Genomic DNA, 24,043 nt, shown 5'->3' with positions numbered 1-24,043 from the left:
TGTCCCACTGGCAAGGGTGGCAGGGGTGGCAGCGGTGGCAGGTGTGGCAGGGAGAGGACTCGCCACCTATCAGATCCTTGACAGTCCCGCTGGCAGGGGTGGCAGCAGTGGCAGGGGTGGCAGGGAGAGGACTCGCCACCTATAAGACCCTTGACAGTCCCGCTGGCAGGGGTGGCAGGGGTGGCAGCGGTGGCAGGGAGAGGACTCGCCACCTATCAGACACTTGACAGCCACCCCTGCCAGCGGGACTGTCAAGGGTCTGATAAGTGGCAAGTCCTCTCCCTGCCACCCCTGCCAGCGGGACTGTCAAGGGTCTGATGGTGGCGAGTCCTCTCCCTGCCACCCCTGCCACCCCTGCCACCCCTGCCAGCGGGACTGTCAAGGGTCTGATAAGTATCGAGTCCTCTCCCTGCCACACCTGCCACCGCTGCCACCCCTGCCAGCGGCCTGTCAAGGGTTTGATAAGTGGCGAGTCCTCTCCCTGCCACCCCTGCCACCGCTGCCACCCCTGCCAGCAGGACTGTCAAGGGTCTGATAGGCGGCGGTCCTCTCCCTGCCACCCCTGCCACCGCTGCCACCCCTGCCAGCGGGACTGTTAAGTGTCTGATAGGTGGCGAGTCCTCTCCCTGCCACCCGTACCACCACTGCCACCCCTGCCACCCCTGCCAGCGGGACTGTCAAGTGTCTGATAGTTGGCGAGTCCTCTCCCTGCCACACCTGCCACCGCTGCCACCCCTGCCAGCGGGACTGTCAAGGGTCTGATAGGTGGCGAGTCCTCTCCCTGCCACCCCTGCCACCGCTGCCACCCCTGCCAGCGGGACTGTCAAGGGTCTGATAAGTGGCGAGTCCTCTCCATACCACCCCTGCCACCGCTGCCACCCCTGCCAGCGGGACTGTCAAGGGTCTGATAAGTGGCGAGTCCTCTCCCTGCCACCCCTGCCACCGCTGCCACCCCTGCCACCTCTGTCAGCGGGACTGTCAAGTGTCTGATAGGTGGTGAGTCCTCTCCCTGCCACCCGTACCACCGCTGCCACCCCTGCCAGCGGAACTGTCAAGGGTCTGATAAGTGGCAAGTCCTCTCCCTGTCGCCCCTGCCACCACTGCCACCCCTGCCACCCTTGCCAGCAGGACTGTCAAGTGTCTGATAGGTGGCAAGTCCTCTCCCTGCCACCCCTGCCACCGCTGCCACCCCTGCCAGCGGGACTGTCAAGTGTCTGATAGGTGGCGAGTCCTCTCCCTGCCACCCCTGCCACCGCTGCCACCCCTGCCACCCCTGCCAGCGGGACTGTCAAGGGTCTGATAAGTGGCGAGTCCTCTCCCTGCCACCCATTGCAAAACACGGTGCAGGCCAATGAATAATGCATGACTCCCACTTTCAGCATAATGAATTAATTGGCTAGTTGCTGCAGCAAGAGTTATCTATTAAGAATATTACCTGGGGTGGGTGGAATTGTGGGACGAAGGAACGAGTGACGCCGACAGCAGAGAAATTCAATTGAAGATATTCTCTTTGACCTAAACATAGTACAATCCAGTGAGGTTTTTCTGGGTACCCGCGATGAATATGTAGGAGAATGATTTGCATATGATGAATTTCAATGAAGGTAATTTGCATATGTCCGCCGTTCTGGAAAACCGGCTAGATTTGACTATTCGTGAGTTAAGTAAGTGCCGCCGTAGCTTCTGTGACTCCCTGTTCTATACTTTCCTGTCGTTGCCATTGGTATCATTCTCTGCGTATTCACTAACTCTCAAAAGTAATGAATAAAATAAAGAAAAAATTATGAAAACAAATGGTTGCTATCTCAAAATAACCGGGTGGTCTCTGTCCAGTTCTAGGGGCACATTTCCACACATCTAATACAGTCAATGGGCCTCATTACAAATGTGTCGGAAAGGCAACAACGGCGCTGGTAGTGCTTCCGGCACCAATGTTACCTCTCCGCCACATTGTGAGTTCTGCTTGCCGGTGCCGTAACTGCACACGTGGTCTGACCAGGCGTGTGGACCGGCACCCATGCGCAGAACTCGTGATTGTACCAGCACTGTTGTTAACGGTGCCGGCGCAACCATGCTCCCGACCCCCATTCTGCCCTATGGGGAATAATGGGGATCGGGGGGCTGGCCATACCGGCACCCGCAAATGGGCAATTACCGGCCCATTCATCTCGTAATGGGCAGGTAATGGCCCATTCGTGGGTGCCGGGGGCGGTAGTGAGTTTGGCGGTAGCCATGCCCTTGATAAGGAAACGGCTACTGCCAAACTCGTAATGAGGCCCAATGTATATTATAACCAACAAAGTGATGTGTGGAAGGTTCCGAATACATCTGAACCACTGGCACTGCCCTGGGCAACCTTTCACACCACCATTGTTTAGCCGTTTGCGCCTTTGCAAAGGAGGTCCAGCCATATGCAAATCAGTCAGCTACTGTCAACAATGGGAGCAGCCCTGCCCGAACTGCTAGCCCATTCCCCTCTGCACGGAAACACAAGCAACGCCAGACATGTTTCGGCCTTGTTGGGCTTCCCCAGTGAGGTGCAGCTTGGTCCCCTAAGGCACAGCGAGCAAGGGACCCACATCTGGACATACCCCATGAAGTCAATGGAAGCAAACCACGGGACGGAATGGAACAGGAAAGGATCTGAAGGAACCCTCATACTCAAAGCTGCCGGTCTTCATTCATTTTTAGTTTGGGCTATTAGGCATTTCTTGCAACACCTTTAAGCCGAAAACGATTGCATTAGATTACAGATAGGGAGGAATTGCATACGAGGAGGGACACACAGCCTGTGGAGGTTGCTCGGGTATGTGTCCACCCATTGACTGCCCATGCACATGCTAATCCCTATGGCCATTCCAACCCAGTTCCTGCCCCTCCCCGCCCAAAACACCTCCTCGGGGGGAACTCTTTGGGCTCACTTTAATCAAGCCTTACCATCAAACGTTGCACGCGTAGTTCCTGCGATCGGTTTTACAAAGCAGTTTTCCCTAGAGTTAATGACTTAATTGGAGTTGTAAACCCGTTACTGGTGTATTCAAAATGTCTACCAGGTCTTCCTTCAGCCACTCGATTTATAAGCACTTAGTGTGTCCTTCACTGAAGGCCTGCTCCAAAGTAAGCATTGGCAAAACCGACAGTGTTGGCTTGTGTATAAGTACTGGGCAATTGCCAGCACTGCTGTACTTGCATCTTTTTGCACCTGTTACCATCAATGTCCACGCAAAACCACCAAGGCTGTGCCTGGCAAGTTCCTTTTTTTCCATGCCTATACAAAAGCCCAAACTGTTGGCATTGCCAATGCGTGCTTTTTCTGCTCCATGCAAGCACAGATTCACCAGATTTAGCCAGCCAGAAAACAGCAATACATCCTTTGCTCACATGTCTAATGCAGGCTCCCCCTAAAGCACATTAGCAAGTGCATAGGGTAATCTTCCTTTGTTGGTTGGAACCACCACAGAGGAGGACCTCTCTTTCCAAGAGGTGCAATCGCCACTGTCCCTCTGAAATGGCATCTACTACCTACTCACATCTACCATCTCCCTGCTTCCGTGTGTACAGGATCCTTCCTAAGGTGTGGATGAGACAGCAGCAAAGACCAGAGACCAGTTGAGATTGTCAGGCTGAGGAGCCATTGCCAAACTTTCATCTATGGTTCACCATAATGAGTAGAGAACAAAGGAAGAGACTCTTACCCATTTCATCCATTTCAACCAGCAGCAGGTCCCCTATCTATCTTCAGATTCAGATTCCGTGACCCTTCTCACTGAGGAGCCATCCCTGGGCATTACCCATATAAACTATATATCATATGTTATGTTATGTTATTTGGCATTTATATAGCACCTTATATATTATTGGTATGACCTCAAAGCGCTGGTAGGTTGAACGTCCTCGGGAATCGTAGTTCAAGTCAGTAGAGAGAGATAGTGTGGAATGGTGCGTGAGTGCACCGGATATGTGTGCAGCTGGTGTAATTGTTGGATGATAGCTGCTTCCTAGCGAATAGGTGTGGTGCTGAAGAAATCAGTTGGATGTGTTCAGTCTGGTGGGTGGACACCCAGACTGGGTTCTGGCTGTAGTAGGCCTGAGGAACGCCTAAGCGAACAGCTAGCCGGAATGTGCTCAGCTAGCTGCGTTTTATTAAGGTGATGAGGAGATCATAGAGTTGTGTTTGTATGTGAACAGCTAGGCCGAATTAACAGGGGTATAGCTGTGTTCTAGTCGAATGATGGTGTATAGTAGAGAGTAAGCATAGTGGTGTGATATGGTAGCTATCAGTAAAAGCACCTGAGACCAGGCATGTGAGCAGGATGGTGGGGATGTACATAGCGATATATAGCAAGGCACATCTTACCTTTCCCCAAAAAACGACATCAATGGTGCAGGACCACCGGCCTGCAGGCCTACGGCCTCGCTAGCAAGGTGAAATCCATCCACCAATCAGGGGAGGGGGTGGGACTAGGGAGAAACACGCAGGCCCAGGGAGTTTTTGCAAACAATCACTCCGTTTCTTGGCGAGTATCCTCATTCTAAATTCTGGTGCCCTTCTCGCTTGACTAAAGATTCACTGTTGTGTTTGCCCAACAGTAATAGTACATCTTTGAATTCAATCTTTAGATTTCATGCGCCAAAGAAAGAGGATTCATTTATTTGTTCATATCTTTATTTTACACTGATTGTATGATACTCTGTGCAATGTTTTCATCCAAAGATGTGAGTATAAGTTATTCAAGAAACTATTGAGGGGAGATCACCATTATTGTAGGTGTGTAAGATCCCTGGGGTACTGCACAAGACCTAGGGATGACTTTGTCGGGTAGTTCTGCAAAAAGAAACAAAAGGCCCTTTTCAATCCCGTTCATGATTCATGGCAATTCCTGATTATTTGACAGTAAATACGCTAAGGAAATGTATAAGTGCCGGGGATACCCGCCTCCAGACTAAAACACATGCCACACTTCCACCCAGAGGGGGAGAACAAGGATAAACTAGGTACTAGGATGCAGACCTGGTGGGGGGTCTCCGATAGAATCTCAGCATCTTATTTTATCAGGGGCACGGGCCTGTTATTTAGAGACAATGGGGTTTTCCAGGTAGTTGGTACAAAAGTGACTCCCAAGAATGTCAACAAATCAGAAATGCATTGCCTAGTTACCTTGTGGCCAATCGCTATGCACATGAAACTGTGGATTAGATGTAACATTATGAATGCCTTGTTTTTCCAATCGCTGTCACTGCAGGTGAGTTTCATTCCTTCCTTAGTGATGTAGTCCTCTGCCAGTGCTAAACGCTGAATGGGGCAGACATGCAGAAATACCACTGGTGGAAGTGGCATTTACCACCAGTAGCACTGCAGGCCACCTCCTAATGAATCCCCTTATTCCGCTGGGCTCGGCTTGCATGTGCAAGACTAGTAAGAGCACGTGCTGTCATGATCAGCAGAGTGTGACAGCCTGTGTGTGCCTGGCATTTAACAGTAGACTGCAGGGAGCGCAAGAGTCCATTAGATCCATTACATCTATTGCTGGAAGCTGGTCTGAAAAGGTGAAGTGTGTGATGGTTACAGACCTTTAGCAAGACCAGCGCCAATGACTATTTACATGCAGTGTGTCCACCCACTTCTCCCCTGAATACGTAGTCTCCCAGCTCCCCTTTGGTGCATGCATTCCAAAGTCATCACCCAGCAGCCACAGAACTCAGCAAAGTGCCTACACAAAGTCTAGAGGGGCCCGCTGGGGCTTGCTTCTGCATCAGCACTGCATGCTGTGTTTGTGCTTCATTCCTGTGATTGGCACTTTATGGTTGTCATTTCAGGTGAGTCATTGCTTCGCTTCTCCTCCCGCTCGGATGGGAAGGGCCATGGAGAAAGGGGGAATTACCGCCCCGCCAACCTTGGAATGGGGTGGTAATTCCCCCTTTCTCCATGGCGGACTAATAGCACCATGGTTTAGCGCCGGAGTCCTAATGAGGGCCAATGACAATCTAGTCCAGTTTCATGGCACTATGAGGGGCCTTCGGTCCCCATTCGGCCCAGGCACCAGAACCATGCCTAAAATTATACAAATATTATTTTGCTCTCATATAGTGCTTCATGCTAGACTGTTCCATCTTTAAAGTGGTTTAATAACGGGTTTTACTAATACCCCATTTTGAATGGTATTTGATTTAATAATCTCAGGGATAAAATACTGTGGCAAGTTTGGCTCTATTTCCTCCCGTCAGGCCCCAAAGCGGCACTATTGTCACGCATGCAGCATGCAGCAATCATGCAGCATCTTGAGGGGTTTTGCATGATTCTGAATCATGCAGCACCATCAGTAGCTCCATCGGTTGGGATCCATCAGGAAAGGATATATTGTTGTATGCTGGATTACCACCTGCGGTAATATCGCATGCAGGTAATTGCCACCACACAAAAGCAGGCAATTTTACTTTATTTACTTTATAGCATTTGTATGGCGCACCATAAACCCATAGGTGTGAGGGCGCAGACAAAAAACATAGAGAACTGGCAATGCCGCCAAAGTGGAAATCATGCCCTATGTCGGTCCTGCCATGGGATTAAAATGTGCCACCTGCAGGCTGCCCTCATGTCAGCGAGATCAAGAGTTCACTCATGAAGATAGTCACCATTAGCATGTAGACAGGTCAGCATCATGAACGAAATGCCAACCCGAGATGCAAAGAGGTAGGTACAGTGGGGGAGACTTTGACCCCAAAGCTGACCTTTCGTGCAGCTGAAGTCATCGACCAACCCCAGCACGTGCACACAAGAAACAAATGTGCCGTTTCTTCAGTGGCACAGTTGGCCGGTCACAGACCATCATTGCCACAAGCCCCATTGTCTCCACCAATCAGATGTCTCCAAGCAGCTCCGTGAGAGAAGTAGCATAACAGTAAAGCCAGGTTTAGCGAAATAAATAAAATGATTGCGACTTTTTAAGCCTTAGGAAAGAATGCCATGCCTTAACGTGTGTGTATATGTATAGATAGATAGATAGATAGATAGATAGATAGATAGATAGATAGATAGATAGATAGATAGATCACGTGTTAGCATGTCATGCTCATTTTCTGAATAGCATTTTTGGGCATGTCAGGTAGTGCCCCAGCTTGGTAACTCTGCTCTTCGTAGTAGTATTCGGCACGTGCCTGCTCGTGTAGCCCCGCCCCACCTTCCCCGGGCCCGCTGTCCGCATTTTCATTAGTTTCGATTTGGAACCAAAACGAGCCTAATGAAAATGCTGAGTGATGGCAGCAGGCCCCTTTGCGTCGAGCCCAGGAAACTAAAACGAAAATCATCTAATTATGAACTATCCTCTGCAATCCTATGTCAATGAACGCGGGTTCTCCGAGTCCATGAATATAGAATTGCGGACGGAGCATTCATAATTGGCTCGTTTATGCGGATGACGTGCTATTGCTTGATTACACACCTACGGGTCTCCAGGCTAAATTGGATATTTGGGTCTTTAAAAAAGATAATGGGCTTCGGATTAACATAGCCAAAACTAATATCGTTGCATTTCTAGACGAAACTAAGATTCAAAGATCTAATCGAATGATTTGGACATTAGACCAGAAAACAGTTGAAGTTGTAACCTGTGATAAATATCTGGGCGTATACTTTGACAATAAACTCAAGTGGACAACACAATGGGAAGAAACCAAAGTTAAGTGCATTAAGATGTCTCATGCGATGTTATTTTATTGGCACCCAAGGCGGGTTCTCTATAAAGACCATCTTACTTTTGTACACGGCCAAGATTGTCCCTTGTATGACCTATGGGATTGAAGTATGGGGCGCTAAATTGGCCAGAGAGCTTTACTGTAGCCCAAAATCTCAAGGATACTATTCAGAATACCCAAATCTTTATCTGCTCAATTCCTAGTACTGGAATTCAATGTAATGAGAATTGTTGCAAGACTGGAGTACAAGTTAGTAATGAGCTATGAGAACTTGATGAAATTAGCTAATAACACACTTATGGTGGGAGTGATGGAGGCCTATAGAAATATAAGCGATAGTTAGATATTTGGTAGGTTGAGTTACCTGTGGGGGAAACACAATGGATGGATGAAAGGGTTTGATGTGGTAAAGATACACCCCCTTATAAACAGTCATAATATGGAAAACGATGGTGTACGTCTGTCTACCAATGTTAACAGTGGCGTATTCATCCAACAGATAATGTCACGCATTATGCTTCCCAGCTATATTGGTGCCTTCCCAAATAGTGCTACCATCAGAGCATGCCCTCTGTTTAAGTTTAATGTCAGTGATGTGTTAGAGATCAAGGGTGCCAAACTTGGCCTTCCTCATGCAGACCAGTTATGTAGATTATGCGGTGACGTTGTGCTTGAATCAGGTGAACATATCATGTGTCACTGCATCAGTTTAGATATACTTAGAATGCAGCATATGAAAGCATATAGTAACATGTATTGGAATGAAGATGCAACTGTAAGATGGAACAGGTTGCTTGAGGGTCATAATATTCATTTGGTTTTTTTTATGTGATGACATTTTATGGAGGGTGTATGGAAATATTAAGAACATTATCCCAAGGGATATGTTAATGGAATATGGATTGAGTGTCTTGTTTTATTATTGTATGTCACTGTATTATTAAATAAAATCAATTGCCACGATTTTCGTTTTAGGTTTCCCGGGATCCTCTGACCTAGGGGAGCCTAGGAAACTTACTTAAAAAGAAATCTGACTTGTCTGGAGCGGCAGCACTAGCAGGCCAGCAGTCATGGTCACTGCAGCTAGGCCTGCTGTCAGCTCCGGCGCACGTCGAGAATCATGCTGCTGCCTCGTGGAGTTCAGGTGTGCCAATTGATTATTTTTGGCCCCGCCTGCTATCATTGCCCCTCACAGACTGGGGCCAGCAGCTCCTGACCCCTCGTAACTAATGATAGGCAAGGATAGAGGGTGGGCCATGGCTCCTCCATCAAAACGGCAGTGCAAGGCCTTGAATCACCCCACTAAGACGTGACTTTGCACGTCTGCCGCTCAGGGCGACACAGCCATCTGATTTGTGCATGTCAGCTGGGGGGGCTGTTCAGAAAAGCACCCTTCCAACCCCACATGCACAGTCAGAGGAAAAGAGTGTAGAGGAGGTCCCAAATGAAACCTGCACTCCAGTCGCCCATTTTGAAGTACCAGGTACATTCACACCAAAAAATATGCGACGTATGACGAGCAAATAAACCAGCAGTGCCCAGTGCCTATCAGAAGAGCAGCACCTATTGAAGTACCAATACCAGGAAAACCATGGACAGTAAGGTATCCATTAAGAAAACCCTACCAACAAATGAAACGAAATGAAGATTGCCTGAGTACAGTCTCGGAAGAAACCAAAAAGGTCTTGATGGAAGACGAATGGTGACGTCACGAGGACCCGGACAGACTCACAGATAGAAGAAATGACGACCCGAGGAATGACACACACAGACAAAATGCCATGAATAAGGATATCGTGAACCTAAAGTGAAAGGACGATGTCAAAATGCAAAGAAGTTTAAAGCTGTAAGCAAAATGAAGATAGTCGACCAGTTTACATCTGTAAATATGCTTGGAACCGCAAGAAAGTTAAGAACACAGTGCAGCTTGTATGCTTAGTAGAAGAGTAGTGCGGCAATCGCCATTAACATAAGCTACCTCAATGAAACACAGTATAAGTATATTTCCACTTTGCACAAAAAGCAGAATCAATCCAAGTTACTAGAGGCCAAACAAGAAAAGATTTGTATTCTAGAAGAACGAGAAGGGACGGCTGAAACGAAACTCAGCAGATGCAACTCGTGCTAGGAGAGCCAAGGTCATACCAATAGAAGATGCGAACAGTAGCTACATATAATTGAAACTAAGAACAGAATATCCTGCCTCTGAAAGGTCGAGATAAGAAGGCAAAGGCAGGTGGCAGGTGAAACGAAAATCAAATACATGAAGTGAGGGAAAAGAAGCAAATTCACAGTGTCTGAATCACGTGACCAGCTGAGCAAGAAGAAGCAAAGGTTCACACCTACGCTTAGCACCAGACCAAGCAGAGATATCAGAACCCTTTCCAGACAGAAGATGCAGTTTTGAGGCCAACCGCAGAGAACTAATTGACACATGGCTAATAAAGTTATGATTGAGTGTAACAAGGACTGGATGAAGGCCGGGTAACTAAGGGGCACCCCGCACCTGGCCGACCATTCTGCGTGCTGCTAAGCGAAGTGGAAAAGTATGCATGGGGTTGGTGCCAACCCAATCACAATGTACCAAATAATCTAAGGTCCTATAGTAAGTAGAACCAATGGAATGTCGTACTTTTAGTGATGTCTACAGTAGTCATTTTGAAGGAACGGCTTAGATGCCCACACCACAGTGTTTACCCAATCCCCTCACTCCGTTACCATACACAGATATAATACCTGTAGTAAAGTTACCTTTTCCTAATCAATAGAATTGCATGTTAACTTTTGAGTGTTACACATCAATTGTGACGAGTTTTGAGTATTAATGTTACAACTTGTATGAAGTTTGTTGGAGTTTGAGGCGAGAAGGACGATCGCATCACTGCTGATGTCCATGACTCCCCGTTTTCTGTACTTGTCATTAAACTGACTCCCTTTGCCAAAACATTGAGTTGTCCTTATTGATTGGTGTTGGAGTAATGAATCTGCACCCCCATCCATCTGAAGGGTGCAGCTATCTCATCTTAAAGTACTTCTGAGCAAACCTCTGCTCTATGGGCAGGCCGGGGGTCTCGGAGTACAAGAGTGAGGCTCTGCCAAACTGTCTTGCAGACAGTCAGTGGCAGAGCCTCTTGATTGAAACGGCATGAGTTGGGGGCAAAGCAGGGAAGGAAAGGAGGGGCTCTGCGCCAGATACATTCAATAAAGGAACCACCACAGCAATCTTCCCTTCCTTTGTAAGATCATCGAGAAAGCGTTAGCCGCACAACCGCAGCAACCACAGCAACCACAGCAACACCTCGACCCCAACAATCACCTCCAAACCTGCCAATTTGGGTTCAGACCCAGATGCAGCATGGAGACGGCAAACATACACGTGGTTGATGACACCCTCAACATCCTTGATGCCCATGCCTCCTGGTTCTGCTGGACCTCTCGGTGGGTTTTGACACAGTAGACCACAAGACACTCATGGACACCCTACATTGGCACATTGGGATCAGTGACATTGTCCTATGCTGGTGCAAGTCCTACCTCGCCAACCGCAAGCAGTTTGTTCATATGCACCTCTAGATCGCCAATGCTACCTGTCACCCCTGAAGTCCCGCAGGGTTTCATCCTCTCCCCAGTGATCTTCAATCTATACATGGAGCAGATGGGAGCCCTCCTAGCCACACACAACATCCACCAATACGCCAGCAACACACAGCTATCTCCATCAAGCTATCTCCATCACGGACATCCACAGGCTCAAAATTCTGCCTCTCATTGATCTAGTCTTGGATGTACAGTGCATACCTGAAGCTCATCCCCACCAAGGCGGAATTCCTACTCCTCACCAACAACACCGAAAACCCAAACATACATACCTGGCTATCAGTCATGAACCCTGAGGGCTTGACACCCGAGCTCACCTCCTGCACCCATCCCCTATGGTTCCAGAGCGACAAATACCTCTCCTTCAAGACACACATAGCTAAGAAAACTCAGAAACTTGCGATCAGCTCTCCTTCCTTTGGAAGGTCACGCCCTTCCTATCTCTGGACAGCTTTAGATCCACTTTTCAAGTACTGGTCCTATCCCACCTGGATGGGGGCAATGCCCTCCTTGATGACCTCCCATCATCCTCTCTTTTGCCCCTGAGAAGTGTCCTACACGCGGCCGCCTGCCTCATCAAGGGTCTATGCAGATACGACCACATCACCCCGGTTCCCATCAATATTCACTGGCTGCCACTGCATGCACGAATCACATTCAAGTCTTGCTGCATCATCTATAAGGAAGTCACCCTCAAGTAACCCAGATACCTAGCGGAGAAACTAAGCATGCCACCAGAAGCCAGGACATGTGCAGAGTTAAAATCTGCCAATGCAAAAAGAAAAGGACCAGAAAACAAGCCTTCTCTGCCTATGCCCCAAGACTATGGAACCTCCTCCTGTCAGCATCAGACTCACCCTGAGGATCCTAGAATTTAGAAAAGAACTCGAGACCTACCTCTTCAAGGAGTTTCTTCTCCTCAACACCTAAGCCATCAGGTCGCTCACACTACCTGGCTCTCTAGACACTGCCTGCCCCTCTCCTCCTGTCCAACCTGTACAGCTGTACCCCTCTGTGCCCCTGTGTATCCTACTACCTGCTGTATATCTGTTATGTTGTTATCTCTAAAAAGTGCTCTGTTATGCATCTCTACTGTTGTATACCTCTGTAAAGCGCTCTGTTGTGTATCTGTATTGCTGTATACCTTGGTAAAGTGATCTGTTGGTTCTCAAAGCTAGCTCTGTGCTCAATAAATACAATAATAATAATAATATCAGTATTGCTACCAGCCTAGGTCGCTTAATCCCACAGGATGTTCATCTCACAATGTCTAGACATGTTTTTGACAATACTACTCTTCCCCTGAAAAGGTCAAGACATTTTGCAAACCTATGTTATACTTTGCTAAGTCTACTGTGTTACATAATCAGGTCCCGAAGAGTAACAGTTTGATCATTAATTCTTTGTCTGTTCCCAGAAGACCTAGTTCCAGTTACAGTGTCGCGCCTTGAAACACTTGTGTATAGGCGTGTTACAAATAACATATCATATCATATCAGTGGAAGTCTAGGGGCACTTTTGGGGAAGGGCCTAACTATCTTAACACAACCATTCTCCATAGCTACTAGACTCTTACATCTAACACATCTCCAAGTTTCTGCCCTATATGTTACCATTGGCAAAACCCGGGTTATGTAAACGGCAAGAGTGGGGCCAATCACTCTTCACACACAGCTGGTAGGTTGCAGTTCAAATCTTACTCCTAGGTAATCAAAGGCCTTAACGGTAGAGATGTCTGTGAACTTCCAGCTTGAGTTCGGCCTTGAACAGGTTATGATGATGGAAGGCAGTCACCTGAGCCTTTCTGGTGTTAACCGTGAGTCTCTCCTACTGGTAGGCCTTGTCATATCTAGTGATTTGTTTTGAGAAGCCAGTGCGATATAGTGAGAGATTCATCACATTGGATATCAGCACACAATCCTATGCCAACATCAAGATTCCTAGATGGACCCCATCCAGTTTAGGAGCACCAGCAGTCAGTACAGTGGATTAATGGGCAAAATCATCAATACACATTTGAAAAACCAATGGGGGCCAATATACAGGCTTGACAAGCCATTTTTAGACAGGAAAGTATGTGTTGCCCTGTTCAAGCCACATCTAAACGATTTCCAATTATTTGAGTACAGGGGACTCATTCTGATAAGTTTTGCATCAGGTATTTTTTGTTTTACAATCATGCCCCAAAGCAGTGGTTGATGTGCACAATTAAAAGCAGTTTTCAGGTAGATTAAAGATACATTTAGAGCCTGTTTTTGAATCAAACACATTTTTGCATTAACAAATATAGCCGAAACAGCCTGATCAAGAGTTCCCAATCTACTTTGAAACCCTGCCTGGAGGTGAGATAATATCTGATTATTTACACACCATTTCTCTAATTGGTTTAAAAGCGCTTTGCAATGCACTTTCCCTAGGCTATCAAGCAACAAGATTGTCTGGTATTTGGACAGCCCCTCCTGACCCCTTTTTTAGTTTGGGCTATTAGGTGGCGCTGAAAGCACTACCTTAAAAGTCGAAACTATTGTCATTAACATAAGAGCTTCAAATTTGGCCTTCCAAAATGGGTCTGTAATGCTTTTCCAATGGATACAATATTTGAGGAGGGATACACAGTTGTAATCCCTCGCATTCCCTGCCCCTTGCCAATGTAATCCCCAGTGCTTAAAGTGGGCCGGGGCCTGCCGGGGCCTGGCCCCGGCAGTCTCCAAAAAGTGGGACATTGGCGGGATGCATTATCCTGCCGCGGCCACAGCCGCGACGGGATATGCGCCCGCCAGTTTAATTTCAGGCGAGCTGACAGAAGTGCCAGCCAGGCACAGCTTCGCTGAGGCTGGCTGGCACTTCTGTCAGTCACTGTAACTTCCCTGATGACCCCTCATCTGAGGGGTCATCAGGGAAGTTACAGTTCATTTGCTTGCCCTTGCCAGGTCACTGACCCTCAGCGAACCTGCGGGCTCCATGATCTAATATGCAGATTAGATCATGGAGCCCGCGGGTTTGCAGAGGGTGAAAGGCGCCTCGGGCTCAGTGATCTATCTGCTCTGAGCAGAGATCACAGAGCCCGAGGCGCCTTTCTCCATCGGCAAAGCTTTATAAAAGATGCCTTGAATTGTATACGTTTCAAGCCATCTTTTATAAACGTAGAAATATTTCTATGTTTATAAAAGACCGTTTATAAAAGACGGCTTGAAACGTGCACAATTCAAGGCATCTTTTATAAAGCTTTGTCGATGGACAAAGCCACCTCGGGTTTTGTCCGTCCTCAACGCTTTATAAAAGATGCCTTGAATTGTTTACGTTTCAAGCCGTCTTTTATAAACATAGAAATATGTTATAAATCTCTATGCTTATAAAAGGTGGCTTGAAAAGTGCACAAACCATAGTAAGGTAAGCACACAAGTGTGCGTAAATTACTATGGTTTGTGCACTTTTCAAGCCACCTTTTTATAAACCTAGAAATACGTAACATTGGTATGTTTATAAGGCTTGAAAGGTACACAAACCATATTAGTACGCATACAAATATTAAATGCTCACATACATTTATATATTTGTTGGCGCACTTTACAATGATTTGTGCACGTTTTAGGCCCCGCCCACAATGGAAGCCACGCCCCCAAACGAGGGCCCCCCTCAATTTCTTACCACACTTAAAGCACTGGTAATCCCTATAGCTAATCCAACCCCTTCCTGCTCATCTCGGAACTCTTTGATTTGGTGTGAGCTCTTCCATGAAGGCAGCCATCTTGGATGACTGTCTCTAAGGAAACTCTCTGGAAACAAGCTGGCCATCTTGAATGGAAAGAAACCATACATCTTGCAATCTACTTCCCACAATTTTTCCCATAGCTTGTTATGGAAAAGATTTGGGGCTGCCCTGACAAAAAAGAGGCCTGGACTGAAGTTGACTCAAATTTGCTCCATAAAAACGTTACACTTAGCATATGTAGAACTTGTGTAAAAACAACATACCTATGATACGTATTCAAATTAGTAAGGAGTAGAGACGACCGCATTTGCACCTTGCTCACCCAAATGCCACCAGGGACAGAAGGAGGCAGGATGAATAGAAATGCGTGGCTCTCCAGATGCTGCCAGTCAGAAGAACGCAGCCCAAAGCCACAGCCGAGGAGACAAGAATCTGGCTGGCCTGGCACGCATGCACAAAGCGCGCAGAGGATCCTTGCCTCCCTTATGTTTGAATAGGAAGGCGAACATGTTTGTCAGTGGGTGAGGGCGCTGCTGGCATCTCCGCTTAAGTTCATGCAACCAGCCAGCACTTAATGACCTTGAGAGAAAACCGTTTAAAGCAGAGAGCGGTGGCGCCCCTCCTTAACCTTGTACTGGGTCAGGGCCAGAGCTGTCAGTAGTTCTGGGGGCCACTGTCGTTCAGGGTGATGCCGCTGCAGGGGTGAGTTAGAAAACTGAGCCCACTACGCAAAAAAAATGTCCAGCACCGGTGAGAATATGGCAGCCCGTTTGGTGCGGTGGATGCCATACTGCGGGACTATGAGAGCCAGGTTAGCACTGACTGCCTACTGGTGAATGAGAGACTCAGGGACAGGGAAGTGCCAAAGAAAAGTGCATACAGTGGTGCTAGGGAATGTCCAAAAAGACATGCATGGACGGAGGGTGAGTCGCAAAGATGCAACCTGAGGGAGATCGGAAGCATCACCATTTGACAGTCCCTAGAGTACAAGGTGCGGTGCAGGTGGAGTGCTTGGAGCACCTCTGGCAACTTGTTGATGTCTGTTGAAAGCCCTCAGATCATTGTGTCGGTGCCTCGAGCTGCTGTCAGTGTGCCCCTCACTGGGCTGCCCCAGTGCTTTCATCCCACGGTATGGTAGTTCCTGCCCCGGGGTGTTACCCTGCTATCCCGACACGGAACTGTTTACCTGCCACTGAGACGTGCACCAGCCAGGCTCCTTTGACAGGCTCCCCTCCGCTCCCCCCACCGCTGCATGCCAAATAAACACATATAGTCGTGACTCCGGGCTGTAGCTCTCCTATGCCCAGCTCGTTTGCGTGAGCCAACTAGGCCTGCTTTGTGTGTGAGAGGTTACTGTACCTGACGAGTGTGATGCAACATTGCAGCCTGAAAGGTAACTGTTCTGCCTGTGAGCCAAGCTTGCACTGTTTCCGCCCCCGCAGGACACGCTAAGGGTTAGTGAAGGAAGCTTGCACTGCTTCCGCCCCCACAGGACACGCTAAGGGTTAGTGAAGGAAGCTTGCACTGTTTCCGCCCCCACAGGACACGCTAAGGGTTAGTGAAGGAACCTTGCACTGTTTCCGTCCCCACAGGACACGCTAAGGGTTAATGAAGGAAGCTTGCACTGCTTCCGCCCCCACAGGACACGCTAAGGGTTAGTGAAAGAAGCTTGCACTGCTTCCGCCCCCACAGGACACGCTAAGGGTTAGTGAAAGAAGCTTGCACTGTTTCCGCCCCCACAGGAGACGCTAAGGGTTAGTGAAGGAAGCCTGCACTGTTTCCGCCCCCACAGGACACGCTAAGGGTTAGTGAAGGAAGCTTGCACTGCTTGGGCCCCCACAGGACACGCTAAGGGTTTGTGAAGAAGCTTGCACTGCTGCTATTATGGCTGTATTTGTTCTCGGCACGAGGAACGCTTGCGATGCTACTAGCTGGGATGTTTCTGCAAATGCAGCAGGAATATAGTATTTCTTTGTGTTTTACCTGTTTTGTGTAATATTAGCTCCCCAACAATGAATTATGATCCTGTTTGCTATATCCACAAGCTGTAGAGAACCCCGGAACTATGTTTGGAACCCTTTGTTCTGATGTCCAAACCCAGTGTTGGGGGCTGCTCCGGGTCACGGGCAGCCCCATGCTTATGTCGGGGAACACCCGACGACACACACGGTCGCAGCGCTCACGCTGCATGTACAAAGGTGGGGGTCACCTCACCCGCTCCGGATCACTGGAGCTCCCCACACGTGGCAGCCGCCCTTCCTCGGGCGAATACCACCTGCCTTCCTCACACAGTAGGGAGCAACTGCTTCCAGCTGCACTTCTCCGCGGGCCCCGTTGGAGTCGGGCCCGCACTCCTTTGTTCGCTCCTCCCCACCGCGGTTCGTGGGTGGGGGAGGGTCGGCACCTCCTCTGCGGTCAGCGCCGCTGACATTTTGCTCCTGGGGGGATGAGCAGCTCCCTTCTCCGTGGCGGATACCGCATGTAGGCCGCTCCGGTGGGGAGGGAGCACCTCGCGGTGGACACTCAACACCCTCCCCTCTCGGGGGTGCCGGGGCCGCCCCCCTCTACCTCACGGGCGATGACCCGCATTCTCCCCGCTCCAGCGGGGGAGGGCGCTCATGCGTCCCTCCTCCTCAGATGGATGGGGAAGAGGACATCTCCTCCAGCGGCCAACGCCGCAGATCCTCCCTCCTATGGGGAGGGTAGCCGCTCCTCCTGTGCGGCGACTTCTTCTACGGCCAACGCCGCAGGTCACCTCTCCTCCACACGGTTGGGGTGGCGGCCACAACCGTCTCCCCTCTGCGGGCCCCGTTGGAATCGGGGCCGCAATCCTTTGTTGGGGGATGTTTGCCGCTCCTCCCCACCGCGGTTCGCGGGTGGGGGAGGGGCAGCGCCCCTGTGCGGCCGACGCCCCGGAGGCTCACTCCTCTCCTTTGTACTTCCCCAGGCACGCGGGGACGACTTCCTCGTCGCCATTGTTGGGGGCTGCTCCGGGTCACCGGGCAGCCCAATGCTTATGTCGGGGAACACCCGACGACACATACAGTCGCAGCGCTCACGCTGCATGTACAAGGGTGGGGGTCACCTCACCCGCTCCGGATCACCAGAGCTCTGCACACGTGGCCAGGTCCACCTGGCCACCGCGGCCCCGGCTCTAGGGGCACCCAGGCCGGGGTCGCCTTCCGTAACCCACCTCACATGGTTAGGGGAGACCCACAGGGACGGCGTTGCCCGGCAGGGGCACCGTCCGGATGGCGTTGCCCGGCAGGGGCACCATCCTTAAACTGGGCCCCGTCCTTGGGCCCAGCACGCATGGTGGCCACGAACACACACACACACGGAGTCGAGTTGGTCTGACTGACGAGCCCGGAAATGGCTCATTCTCTTTATTAACTTTGTCATGTGATTCCCCACGTGACCAAGACAACACACTGGAAGATACCATGTCCCTCTACAGGGGTGACATGCAACAGCCAGTACTGCGTCCACTCCCCTTAAGCCAAACGGAGGTGGAATACCTCATTATGCAATGCTTGTAGTTGCATATTGATAGGCTGTAATTCTGTTCCCTGTGTTTGATGAGTCACTGGTACAGTGCGTGCGAAGAGTAAGGCTGGCTAATGGAATGGCAATTTAAAAGGGCACGTTTACACCGTTTGTTTTTAGACCTCTGGGTGCATTGGGTGTGGTTTAATAAATTCGTAATTTTTTTTCAAAGTAGTAAAAAAGACGAGTTCTTCGAAAGCCCATTGCTCAGGTGTGAAAGGGCACTCTGAGACTGCAGCACAGAGGTGTAGGGAGTGCTCTGGAGACATGGTATCAAGCAAAGAACGGGAACATCAACAGGGACGTCATTTCACCAAAATGCCAGGGGTAGCGGAAGTGACATCACACGACCCTTGACCCCCTGATGACATCACAGGAAGTGATGTCATTTGACCCCACCCGAAGTGATATCGCGGGAAGCGATGGAACATGACATTTCACCCGTTGACAAAACAGGAAGTGACATCAATAGCATTGTACACTACAAAAAATATGGTTACGATATGACTATAAGATATGACTATAATGTGATGTACATTTCATACATGAATGGATCGTCATATGTATCGTTAAAATCAGTGTGCATAGGCCCATATTACCAAATTACTGTGAATGCAAGCAGACGTCCAAGGCCAAATGATAATGATGTGTTATTATATAGCATTTACGCTTAAGGGCTTAATACAGAAAAAATATACACCCAATATCTCCCAACCTGTGTTGGTAGTCATTTATCGACCTGAGAAGGATGAAAGGCTAAGTTGAGGCATTTAAGAACAAACTAAATCAGTGTCTCACCCTTGAAGTGTGCCTGAAATAAACCTTTAATGAGTTTTGCAATTATTGTTTAGAATTCCAGAAAGACACATGATTTGGTATTCCTATTGTTTCTTATTTAGGGTCAGTGCTGAAAGTGCTAGACTTGTGGCACTCCTGTTCTTATTTTTCTTGGTTTTTTTTAAGGGGCCTAAACGAGAAAGCCAGGCTCTCCAGAAGTAAAGAGCCACTTGCTGCTGGCCACAGCCAGGGAGATTGCATTACAACAACAAAAAAGTTGATTTTTTTTTTTAGAGGTCACAGGGGAGACCTCAGAGGTCGCAAGGGAGACCTCAGAGGTCGCAGTTGCGACCTCTGGCTACCCCTAAATGACGTCCCTGAACATCAAACATACCAAGGGAACAGGGTGTACTCTTTCTATTACATAATTACTGTGTGTGTGGTTATTACAGCAGGGCCATCCCTTTATTCAGAAGGCCAACACGCCTACATGACACTTGTCTAGTTTTACACCCTGGACCTCTTTTGTATTTTATTTCCAAATGTTCTCATAGGAAAAGGGCTGGGCTTGCTCAGAATGAGTAATGGTGGGCCACTTTGAAAATGATTTGGAGGGCCTCTTTTGGGTCACAGTCCAGCCCTGAGGGTGGACAGAGTATTCATTTGTGGACACGGGGGGCCGGGGGGGGATTCTGTTTAGTGACAAAAAGACACAAACTGGTAAAAGCAGAAACAAAGTCTCCTGTGGGTGTGTGAGCTGCATTGCAGCACCTTTCAACGGTAAACGCACTGTTGGTGGGAAAAAGAGCGAAAGGTTGAAATACCGCTCTCCACTAGAGTAAAAGAGTAAATTAAAATATTCCAAAAGTCTAATGCACAAAAAGGAACATCAAAATCAGTCATGTTGTTGATTTTGTGTGTAGTGTGTTTTTAATATCAGACAAAACTAGTTTGTAAATCAAATACCATAACAAAATAACTTCAATACTGGACATGAGGGGATTTGACAGCGTGTCTTAGTGGCCGGATTCGTCATCAGTTAAACTTTCATCCCAGTTCCTGAAGTTCCCAATGTGACCATTAGAATAAATTACAGTTAATCATACATGATGTGTATTTTGACGTAAGGTCACCCATAATGTGCTACAATTTACTTCTTAGGCCCTGTTTAGAGGAGCCTATCAAACATCTAAGGGTCACAAGGCATGCTTTAGTCCAGGCCTGTTTTTTCAATGGCTATAACGCAATGAGTTACTTGTGCCATCATTATTTTAATAGGCCATCTGCTGGAATAGTGAAGCTATGATTTGAAGTAATTTACAGAAAGAGAAACGGGTCTTCTACAAGTGTACCATTGGGAGTGGGAGCTGTGATATGGCCAGTTGCTGAGAGGGCATTAGTAAGAAGCCACGTCATATTTCCAATAGACTTATTGAATGCAGACCTATGAACAATGAGCGGAAAACTCTACGAGGCTAGACTCAATTTAAAGAGGGGAATCTTTTGATATGATATGATATGGCATTTATAACGCAACTATACACAAGTGTTTCAAGGCGCGACTAGGCAAGGGGGGGGGGACAAGGAAGGACAGACAACGATCCTACTAAGCCAGGTGTCATTCAGATCATGCAAGTGCATGAGCTTGAGGCAGGCTTTGTATGCACAAAGTAATCACCTGCGTATCCTGAATGGACTTATTCTAAATGATGTTTATTTGGTCAATCTCATGAAACTGTATACCTTCGCCTGTATTGCCTTTGTGTCATCTCTTTGCTTAAAGTTGTCCTTCAATTGTGTTTCCCGCTCTTCTGCTGCTCAGGTGGTGTATTTCTCCGCCACGTACCCCTACGTCATGCTCGCCATCCTCTTCGTTCGGGGGGTCACTCTGCCAGGAGCCAAAGAGGGCATTCTCTTCTATCTCACCCCGGACTTCAGCAAGCTCTCGCAGTCTGAGGTTAGCAGTGCTCTTTGATGTGTGGTGAAATTTTAGGGAGGACTCCAGGGAGAAAGCAGTGAACCCCGATTCCAACAGGGTCACTTTTCAAATGAATGATTGGTTGATGGAATCATAACTTCATATGCTCAGCTCAAGAGATTGCCTAGTTGGCCATTTTGGAACACTCGCATTAAAAGCCAAGAGACTGTGCATGGTTGCAAGCATGAATGGCTAGAGTTCTCACAATGCATTGACTTCCTTGTGCAGCCTTTGATCATCTGACATTTGTCATGCTTATTCTGCTTGTTCTACAGCCCACCTGGGAATGACTGACCTTCCACTAAAGGTGATTGATCCTTTAGCACATAGAGTATGACCCACAAGATAGATGTCCAGTTGCATTTCCCCCTTTGCTATTCTCCCAATGCCCTCTCTAAGTTGGTTCTCTTCCCCCACCTAGTCCGGGATTCGTACCTGTTACAATGAGCAATAGACTCTGTAGACCCCATAAACCACTTGCTGTGTCATCATGTTAATGTTAAAGGATATTTGTACCGCGCACTATCACCACCGGAGTGGTCCCCTGGTGCTCTCATGTCTCCAATACAGATGACATACATATAGGCCTTGCTTCACCCACTCCCACTCCACACCTCAGAGAAAAGTTCTACATTCTGATTCCAATCGCTATCCAATGCTCCCACTTTGATACTACGCAAATAGTCCTGACCCTACATTTTCTTCCCACCTCAGCATCCTCTAACAAGAAGCTTTAGTTCCAAAGCCACTCCACAAACACACAATGAGCATCAGGCATCTCAAATCTTCTTCTCTGACCTTAGACCCACTGAATGCTACTTAGATATCCATCTGCGCGTTTAGATTTAGACCTGCCATACTCCTCAAACATCCAGCTCTACCTTTAGACATGCATGACATTCCTTTTAACATTCATCAACCTGTTTACACACCTAGCATTGTTTTTAGAGTGTGCTTTGACCTGCCCACCCTGCTAACTCTATTGGTAGACATGCACCACACTTTTCAACAATTCATCTGTGCGTTTGGACCTGAACCACTCCTTCAACACCCAATGTGGTCTTCAGCACAGCATAGCACTACTAACCAAAACATCCCGTTCTTGCTTCGGAACAATGACAGACTCTCAAACATGCACTCTCTACCATTGTAGAAATTGTAATTTGGCGGTGCAAGTAAAGTGGCGGTAATAGAATTACTGCCACATTTTTTCCCATACAGTCAAAGTTGTAATGATGCAGACAGTTAGTAAGGCAAAGGCACTTAAGTTAATTCTTGTATGTACAGGGAAGATGGCCTCACTGAAGCATGCACATTGTGGAGACCACATATTAAACTGTGAAATCCCCCTTTTCCTTCTCAGGTCTGGATGGATGCTGCCACACAGATATTTTTCTCTTACGGACTCGGCCTAGGATCTCTAATTGCCCTGGGAAGTTACAACTCATTCAACAACAATGTTTACAGGTGAGAGGTGACAGGACCATTAAGGTTACATATCTAATCAGCACAGCCAAGAGAGATACATATAAAGATCTAGCAATGAAAATCTATTGTCATATCATAGAACACTAACATAGCCCTACCAAAGCAGCTAGATGGCGTGGATGAGACTTTGCCAGATGACACAAAGCACATTCTGTCTTCCAGGGATGCCATCATTGTGTGTGGCATAAACTCCACCACCAGCATGTTTGCCGGACTGGTCATCTTCTCCATTGTTGGGTTCATGTCTCACATCACCAAGAAATCCATCTCCGAGCTGGCAGCCTCAGGTAAGCTCACTGGCACAACATGTGAATGTGTTTCACTTCATATCGGAACTATATCTCGACTGCTAGGCAAGGCATAAAAGACTAATTTGTGAACTTTCAGCACTCCGAACCTTACAGTTTAGTTTCAATAGCAAATGGAATTAATTAGAATTAATCATATTTTGAACAATATAATTTAGGACAGGGTTAGTGATAAAGCAAAGACAATGATGTAGTCTAAATTTAACTCTATTCTCAACGTCTAACCTTAGGATTCATATCCTATTCCCTTGGTTCTTCAATGTCTACATGGCTGCCCTTGCATGTGTGATTGCCACCTTCATCTCTAACTTCCAATGTTATGCGGATGACACGCAACTCTCTCCTCTACCTCGTTCATATCTGACTGTCTTCCGCAATTCAATCATGGTGCGCTGCAAACAACCTCTGCCTCAACGCCAGTAAAACTGAGATCATTCGCATTGGGACTTCTGCTCCCGCTTTCCCACTCTCACTCTGGCCGGCCTCCCTTGGCCCTGCGCCCACACCCGCCTGCGAGGCAAAAAACCTTGGGGTCATCTTCGACTCCACTCTCTCCTTATCCATTCACATTTCGGACATCTCTAAAAAGTCCAACTACCAGCTACACCTCCACAGAGGTACTCTTCCTTTTCTGACCTGCCCCCAGGGGCTCACTGTCTCCAGAGCCTGGGTTCTCTCAAAGCTGGACTACTGCAACGGCCTCTTTCTCAACCTCCCCGCCTCTGCTCTACGCCCTCTGCAACTCATCCAGAACAGAACCACAAGACTTATTTTGGCCTCAGGCACAGGGAGCACATTTCTCCGGTGCTGGAATCTCTCCATTGGCTCCCTGTGGCTCCAAGGATCAAGTTCAAGACCCTCTGCATTGTCCACAAGGCTTTCTGGGGCCTGGGACCTACCTATCTGCAACATTGCCTACCTAAATACTTACCTTCCTGAGCCCCC

The 24,043-nt window shown here is 48.1% G+C and overlaps 1 protein-coding gene across 5 annotated transcripts in view; it reads left to right on the top strand.

Moving 5' to 3' along the window:
- The window catches only part of LOC138513604 (sodium- and chloride-dependent GABA transporter 1-like), a 619,404-nt gene that overhangs the window by 348,738 nt on the left and 246,623 nt on the right, over positions 1-24,043 (top strand). For all 5 annotated transcript variants that reach the window (XM_069628585.1, XM_069628581.1, XM_069628582.1 and 2 more), the window contains 3 exons: positions 21,147-21,281; positions 22,666-22,769; positions 22,953-23,077. In XM_069628585.1, the coding sequence (XP_069484686.1) occupies positions 21,147-21,281; positions 22,666-22,769; positions 22,953-23,077 (364 nt within the window). The remainder of the gene's footprint in view (positions 1-21,146; positions 21,282-22,665; positions 22,770-22,952; positions 23,078-24,043) is intronic.

Source organism: Ambystoma mexicanum, chromosome 12 (genome assembly GCF_040938575.1).
Source record: "Ambystoma mexicanum isolate Mex_15411 chromosome 12, UKY_AmexF1_1, whole genome shotgun sequence".
In the NCBI taxonomy this organism is placed as follows: Eukaryota; Metazoa; Chordata; class Amphibia; order Caudata; family Ambystomatidae; genus Ambystoma; species Ambystoma mexicanum.
The sequence above is the reverse complement of the archived record's forward strand: the minus strand, read 5'-3'. Positions and strand labels throughout refer to the sequence as shown.